This window comes from Acartia tonsa, chromosome 7, assembly GCF_053477335.1.
Source record: "Acartia tonsa isolate MP-2025a chromosome 7, ASM5347733v1, whole genome shotgun sequence".
Classification (NCBI taxonomy): Eukaryota; Metazoa; Arthropoda; class Copepoda; order Calanoida; family Acartiidae; genus Acartia; species Acartia tonsa.
Genome location: NC_137266.1, coordinates 13,685,703 through 13,694,384, shown reverse-complemented (window position 1 = coordinate 13,694,384; position 8,682 = coordinate 13,685,703). Strand labels below are relative to the sequence as shown.

General features: G+C 31.9%; 1 protein-coding gene across 7 annotated transcripts in view; it reads right to left on the bottom strand.

Moving 5' to 3' along the window:
* Positions 1-3,215: 3,215 nt before the first annotated feature.
* The window catches only part of LOC145324892 (innexin inx2-like), a 48,533-nt gene continuing 43,066 nt past the window's right edge, over positions 3,216-8,682 (bottom strand). For 4 of the 7 annotated variants that reach the window (XM_080167606.1, XM_080167610.1, XM_080167608.1 and 1 more), the window contains 3 exons: positions 6,730-6,865; positions 5,516-5,582; positions 3,216-4,244 (listed from right to left, as the gene is read on the bottom strand). In XM_080167606.1, coding sequence (XP_080023732.1) covers positions 4,139-4,244; positions 5,516-5,582; positions 6,730-6,865 — 309 coding nt within the window. In that variant the 3' untranslated portion in view covers positions 3,216-4,138. The remainder of the gene's footprint in view (positions 4,245-5,515; positions 5,583-6,729; positions 6,866-8,682) is intronic. The other 3 variants (XM_080167607.1, XM_080167611.1, XM_080167613.1) reach the window with 1 other exon arrangement.

Sequence of the window (8,682 nt, the reverse complement as noted above, 5' to 3'; positions counted from 1 at the left end):
TTTTTGATTCAGTTCTTCCTTTTACCCAAGTACCTAGTCAGTAGTCATACTTGTCAAAAACTCTTACCTATGCCATATAATTTAATAGATATAGAAATTAAGAAAGGGGAAGGTAGGTTGTGCTAAGATTCCGTAAAGGTGTGAGTTTTAAGGCTTAAACGATAATATTCACTAAATATGTGTATTTCTTATTGAAAAGAACTATACCTAGACAGTTTTTTTTAAAGTTAACATAAATTTTTATCGTTCTACTACTGTTTTAACCTAAAACTCACAACCTTTACGGAATTTTCGCACAACCTACCTCCCCCTTAATTTCTCAGAGTCCCTATTTTTTGCTATCCAGATTAAATTTATCCGATTGGTTAAAAAAAAAATCGTAAGTCGTCCCGAATTAAGGGTCAAATTAAGATAACAGACTTGTTATATAATTAATCGGACCTTATTAATATGGTCCGGTCGGACAAAAAACGTTGTCTGAGAGTCAAAATATACTTTTAAAAAAAAAGTCCCTAATTAATTACACTTGATCGCAGCGTTGTGGAGCCGGAGCCGCCATATTTAGCTGGAGCCGGAGCTGGAGCCGTAATTTTCGTTAAAAACGGCTACAGCTCCAGAACTTTCTTGATTTTAGGTCGGAGCCGGAGCTAAAGCCGGAGCCACCATCTTCACAGTCACTACACTGCTTGTCGATCGAATCGGAGCAAAAACTATATCCGATTAGCGTTATATAGTCAGATCGACTTAAATACAGACTAAAAATAGTTTTAATGAAAATGAAATAAATATTGTAAAACAGCCTTCTTCAACTATTAACACAGCACCATTGAAGCAACGCGTGAAATAAATTTGTTTGTCTTTGTGAAATCATAATTAATCTATCGATCAAACTTTTCAAATATAATACCACAAAACACATCATAACAAATAAAAAAAACGTCAATAAATGCATTTTATGTTTAAATTCTTTAACTAAAATAAAATTATGTAACGTATTTTTAACTGCATTATACAGATTTTAATACAAATAGGAATAATTTTAACGAAAAAATTGTTGAAGTTCAGTTTGTTTTCATTTTTGGTTTGTTGTAGTAGGAATTTCTGTGTAAAATGAAACGCGGCTTGTGCGCTAATAAGGTTTGGTATTTCAAGTATATTGAAATGAATGGAAATTTTCTCTAATGTTTGCAATGAACGTGTTATTTGTAACTTATAATTTTATATTTTTACCTTGTTTTTATTTAAAAATTCATCTTTTTATCAATTTTAATCTTATTATATTTTCAGATTTTTAAATTTTATTTAAAAGTTTTTCAAGAAGAGAGGCGGCGGCGGGTTTCGGCCCAAAGAACTGAAACGATGGTACCGAATCCAAATAAGTAAGTAGTTTTTATTAATTATAATAATGTATTAAAACGTAGAAAGAAAAGAAAATTTTTATTTAAATTGAGGATTTTTTATTTTTCTCATATTTTGAAATCTGTTTTTGAAGTTTTAAATTCGTAATTAATATTTGCACATAAAATTTTATTGATTAACATGTTTAGGTATGTAATCTGACTGTTTATAGTCAGAATTTTTTTTTAAATTTTAATGGTTAATATGAAATTTTACTCTTTATAGTAGAATTCATTATTAGTTTTATTTTTATTTAAAACTATTTAGTGTATGACTAGTTTTATTTTAAGGTTGGTCCAAACTGCTGATAAATTTGGTTCTTATTATCCAACAATTACACCTGAACTGTTGAAACAAGGCATAAATTCTATTTTATCTGTTTGTGCTGTAAGTGATGGAAAGTCCTTGTCTGGAGAGTTTAGAGTTGCTCTGGGTTCAAAGACACCTCTACGAATACCGTTAGATCTTGAACTTGTTTTAGGGTGTAACCCAATACCTGAGGTTCAGTTTTATTATCCGGTGCAAGCTAATAATCTATTGTTCATGAACAACAGATGGCACACAGAATGGTATTCGTTTCAAGACCTGCTGGCTGCTGGACTTCTTGCTTGTGATAAAGCAAAAACATCCAAAGAATCTTACGCAAAGTTGGTGGATAGGTGTAAATTGAGTCTTATTAAAGAAGAATACCAATGTGCATTTAGAATAGAGGTGGGTTGTCCTTCAGATGGAGATGTGTTGGACTTGAATATCAGATAACTTCCTTGTTCAGCCCACTATTTGAAGAATCATTCTAGATTAAACAGCGGTGATGTAGCTACAATCAATGGTGGAAGTGTAAATGTTTACTGTCCATTATTTCCAGAATCATTGAGAGATATTATGCATCATTTCCCAGTTCCGCCAACTTTATTTATTGATTCAGATATTACATTAGACGATTATTCTACAGCTGTATTGAATGGATTTCCTGCCATCTTAAGTTTCATTCAAGGTCACGTTGATTTGACTATTGAGAATGCTAGAGAATACATTAAATCTCCAACAGCGCACTCTGGCAATGTTAAGAGGTTTAAACCGAAGAGAAAGAATCCACCAACATCAACATCTGAGTTAGCAGCTCAATCTCATTCTACAGGTACATTCACATTGTCAAAATTTGGGACAAAGAAAAATATATGGCAATATATCGCCTGCGTTCCCTATGCACAGAGGAAAAAGATTTCACTGTCTAAATCTGGGTCAACTTGGGATAGTTACATGACTGCAAGGAAATTTTCTCGTAATCATTCGAATTCGGTGGATAGGAATCGGTTCTCATCCATACGAAAAAACTATGGCTAGCATCGTATTATATCCAGCTTTCTGCAAAGGCACCGGCTAAAAAAACTGGTTTTAATCTTATGATTGTACATTTTATATCCGCGGAAAGCTGTATATAAGCTGTTTACTAATATGCATATTAGACGAATTTATTTCATTAAAAAAATTTCAGGATAAATGATTATTTGTTCAAATTCGACGAATTATTTCGTTTTAAAAAATTAATATTATTTTCAGTATTACAAATTTTTTTGACAGAATCTACAAAATTTTAAAGTTTTTTTTTATAAACAAAAACAAAAAATATCTTACAAAAAATGACTTTTTTTTGTCGCGCAACTGACATAGCAGCAGTAGGAACAATCTTAACGCCTTTAGTTAAGACGCGGTGTCGGGCCAAGATTCGAACCTAGCATCTCCCCGACGACGAGTGGGTGAGCTATGTGTTGAACCACGGTCGTCACAATACTCAACATTAAAATAAAAACAATAAAAAACGTGAAACAATTTATTTTAAAAGAATTGGAAGGAGTGAAAATAAAAAATAAATATGACTACAAATATTTTCACTTAAAATTAATATTTACAAATTAAATAAAATTATTATTATACTTTTCATTTATCCAGTCTAGATTTCATTTAATATTTTATTAATTCAATAGAATTTTTTAAAGTTTTCTTTTAATTTATTTGGCATTATGTATATTTGAAATTGAACTTTTTTAGATATTCAAAAAATCCTTTTTTTATGAAATTATATTTCAATCAAATTTCATAAGAAACAAAAAAATAGAAAATTCGTTTAATTTTCGTACTTTTAAGGGAGTATACTTAATATGGTGGTACTTTTAATATTAACATATTTACAAATTTGATATATCACAAATTTTAAACAAGCCAAATTTAAATCTAATGTACATGTAAAGAAAAAAACTTTTTCTAAAGGCTGATGAAAAAACATGTATTGTTTTAATGAAGTTTTCCAATGAGTAAGTCATAGGATAAAACAATAAACAATTTACATATCCGTGGACAAATCGGACACGTCATGAAATAAATATTCTATTTTTAAAATAATAGGATGAAAATAAAAGAAAAATATTTTTGAGCATCATGCACATTAAAAAAACAAATTATACTTATTCTTTAGTCACAGTTAATTTAACAAAGACACAATTTTTCATCAAAAAAGTCATTTAAAATAATATTTTATATTTTGTTACTTTTTTACAGTTTAAATTAAAACAAATTGTATTTTTATAGTTTTTGAGAAAAAAATCATAATCTTTTTATATATTGAATTTTTAAACAGGGTCCTCTTTTACATAATTAAAAATCACATTATCAAATTAATAATTCACAAATTTTATCACTGAATAAAATTTACTTATTTTAGAAAAACAGAACTAATTATATATTAATTACTTTTGTCCTTTTTCTTTAGTATTTTAAGTCCTGCAGCCGCCAAGACTGCTTTCTGCTTTTTCGACAACTTTCTGTCAACCTCGTTCTTTATCTTGTTTCTAAAACAACAAATATATAAGTATAGATTTATAAACCAGAAAACTACCTGGTTAAAGTTATGGGGACCTTTTTCGTCTGCCAGCATAATGGTTTCATTTCTTTTGCAGCAACTCTGCTCAATATTTCCGATGCTATTAGCTGATATTCAAGTTATGGAATTTACAAACGGACAAAGTTAGTAATAGAACAGGTGTCTAGAGAAATAAGAGAGATAATATGCAAAAAAAAACAAAGAAAATAACGAAAAATTTAAACAATGCCATTTTAAGCAGGACCGACAGTCAAACTGACAAAACTCAGGGAAAAGGGAATGCAATTCTGACAAATAATTCTAAAGGAAAATTCCCTTCCCCTTTTCCTCCCCCCTTCTTACCCACCCCTCTTTAGTTACATAAAAAAATATACTCCCACCTTACTTCCAAAGGTTTCGTGATTTTTTGTAGAATTGATTGTTAGAATAGCTAGGCCTGGACAAAACTAAATGCGTATATGGCATAGAAATCTTTACCCTATAGCATTACTGACTGATAAACACACAAAGTGAATACTAGAGTATCTTAAAAAAAATATAGGTTGGGGCATAGACGTAGGCACCCCCAAATATTTTTTCATTTTACCCCCCTATTTAAAATTTACCCCTACCAATCATCTCAAACAACAGATTTCAGGGGGGGTAATTACCCCTCTCAAGCAAATTTTACCCCCGGGGCCAAAAATTTTGGGTGGGGGGTAAAAAACGCGCCATTTTACCCCCCCCCCCCATAGAAAAAGCTTGGACGCCCCTGGGTTGGGGGTATACAATAATTTTGAATGTAGATGAGACATTTTTGAGCTTGGTTTTTTTATGTTTATGGAAATTTACCCACCCAACTGCGCGACATAATATAATAAGAGCTGCAACCTCACAGCTCCCATATCATACTTTTACAGAAAAAAGTTGGACAATTTTTGGAGGCTACTGTTTAGGGGTATTTTGAGCTTACAATAACGAGAAATCATTACAAATTGGTGGAAAAGTAAATACTACATATATGCCTCATTTTCAAAAGGCTTTCATATTAATGGATATATTACTACTTAGATGTTACACCAGATTTTCATGTTCTCTAATAAAGTGAAACTCTCAGGAGTCAGTGGGCTAAAATAATGATACCCCCAATCCACCTATTCACCACATTCCCCTCCAACTAGGAACTTGACTGACGAAAAATTTTTCCCCTGTCATAATATCCACGTGTATTCTACATATATCCAATTAAACATGACTTACTTTCTTTGTCTCTCCAAGGTATTATCTCCACTGGCTCCTCCCTCCTCTCCTGTAGATCCTGAAGAACCTAAAAGTCAGTGATTGTAAACATGGCATGCAATTAGTAAAGTTTATTAATCAGGCGCATGCACAGAGATTTATTAGGAGGGTGTTATCTATATAACAGGGATATAAAACTTCATTTCTAAAAAGGGTATTTACACTCCCCTAAACGACGAAGCCCAATCGGTACTACTTTTACACAACTTTTGATTCCTGTGACGTCATAAAAATGAGGGATTCTCCATTTCTTTTTTAGGGGTTTTCTTTCCCACTTCTCCTCTCATCTCCCTCATTTTTATGACGTTACAGGAATCAAAAGTGGTACAGATTGGGCTTCGTCCCCTGAACTAAATCAGAAAGCGCGCCCCTGATATAAATATAATTCTTAGTAGAATAAGGGTTTGATAAAATCTTAGCTGAAGTATTCTTTCAAAAGAACCAATCTGCTTTTGAGATAATATTTTCTATTGGATAACATATAAAAGCAATTTCAAAAATACTTTATCTATTCTTAATCAGAAGCTTTAATTGTTTCTAGACTAAACTGTCATACCCTTCAAGAAACTGTTAAATTTCAGAAATTCAAATAAGGGTTTAGCAAATATAAAATTAGTAGGTCTACTATAGATTCTTTATAAATTTATTGAGTATATGTGCAGAGTCATGGAAAAATATATATATACTAGCGGCTTCGCCCCTAGCCTCTAGGGACTTTGCCCCGAGAGATGATAAAAAAAGAGTTAAGGTGAATTTAGTAAAAAAAATAAAATAAGGACCAAGTAAATCTTCTGCAAAAAAAAAGGACCAAGGATATCTCCTACAAAAAAAAATGTTTTTTTTTTTAGCCTAAAACCACCACAGGACCAGTAGGTATATTCCCTAAAGAGTAGAATCCAATCGGTTCAGTGGTTACCGAGATCTTAAGCTTCGGACGGACGGACAGACATCATTCTACTTTGTATTATAGATACTTAGAAAATCACGAAATTAATGACATCTTTTTTAGATTGACCAGGTAAATCATACACAGGATGATCTATAAAACAAAGAATTTGCACAACATATTTCAGTTATGTACTTGGAACAAAAGCAGAGAAATTAACATTTCTTACAGACTGACAAACGGGCAGAAATTACGAATTATAGAGTATCTTCGCCAATAAAGATCTTACCTATAGACTGTTCTTCATCGTACAAATCTCTGTTGAAGGGTGCAGATGGACCATTTGGCGGGGGGAATGCCATCTTGTCCATGTCTAACTCTGGGTCAGTGTCAACCTCACCTCCACTCTCAGGATCGGGGTTTACCTAAACATTTTTAAATAACTTTAATTCTTATATAAAAGTAACTGGATGTCTGTGTGTCTGTTTGTTTCAAATGATATCGCTTACCGCTGAACCAAAAAGGTTCTTCTCTACAAGGTAACTCTCTTAGGTCCTGGAATTTTTTTAACAACACCACCTGCTTCCCCCAGATAAATCACCCCTTTTAAAAAATGACCCCTAATTTAGAAAAAAATAGAAAGTGCGAGGGTTGTCGACTTCCTCACTCTCCTACAAGTACCCCTAGAAACCTTTAGGGCCGTAGCCGCTTGTAAATAATATAAGAATTAAAATAGTAAGTCATACAGTCCAATTTATTATCCTAAAAATGAGTCATGTCAGAAATAAAAGTAAATTAAAATCAATAGCAGTTTGACTTTATTTAGCATTTGATGCATAACAGTTATACAATGAATTAATAATTGATAATCATGTAGTACATTAAAATAAAACGATTATGTTAAATGGTACATTTGCATGAAGACATAGCAAGGATGACAACATGTAGCGAAGCACAAAAAAATAATGACAGGACAAACGGACAAAGTAAGTTAAAGAGCAGATTTTATTAGTGAAAAAAGGAGAAAAATCACAAAACCTTATATTTATAATATATATGTCTTTTGTGTCACAATCCATAGACCAACGGGCGAAATAAATTATAAACTGTATAATTAGATAATTGGTATAGGAGATCTTCACAAAAAATTGCAATCGTCTATCTTAATTGGCAGCTGAGTAATTCATGTTTCTTACTGATTAACAGACAGAAGGACATTTATAGCTATAGAGTATAAGTATATGCGCCTGTTGTAAAAAAAATCGATTTTTACATTTAAAGCTGTCGATATGATTTCAAAATTGATTGAAAAGCATGAAATTGAGAAATAATATCAAATCAATTTTAACTCTATTTCTTGGTATAACATATACAACATATGTAAATATGGATTAGGGTGGGCCGATTTTGAACATTTTTATCTGAGACCAAAGCGGGAACGTGCACATAACCTTTATAAGTAAAAGCCCCACCATTTTTTTTTGTTGAGAATTAGAGGTTTTTAAGTTTTTTTCTAAGGCTAGAAACGAGATATTTTGAAATGGACAAAAGTTCCTGATTCTGCTCCTCAAGGACATTTCAGGGAGCACCACGAAGGACTAGTTTTGATTCAATAAATTTTTGACTCCCATTCAAGAATAGCTATACAATAAAATGTGTGGTCGCCAGCGGTTTCCAGGCTAAAGATAACTTTTAATTCACCCAGAGGTGTATTATACTTATTACAATAAAATGTTCAAAATCGACCAACCCTAATATGTATAATAATAAAATTTATTATTTCCAAATATGTTGTATATTTAATTACCCATTTACTTGCTTATACTTTTAAAAAAACTTTAGTCTAGCAATGGATATAAAACAGGTAAATAAAATGATAGGGGAAATTTTGTGGTCTATATAGATTGCTACTATAGTCCTCATATATTGGCCAGTAATTATTTTAGTTTACTCGGAGGGGATAGAGCAAACGGGGTGAATGGGTGGTATCGTTATAGTAGCCAGCTGGAAGGACCATTTTATTAGAGTAGGCGAAAAAGTAATTACGTACCGTATAGTCTAGCACATTTTAAGTAGCAACGATACTCTATAGATTCGTGTCTGTCTTATTTTCTGTATGTTTGTATGACCTTCTGTGGTCCGATTTCAATAATAAGCTTTTATTTTCTCCCTTCCCCTTTTTGTTTTCTTTCCTTTTCCTTTTCATCTTTCTCTCTAAATCTGTCAATGGTAGACCGTATAT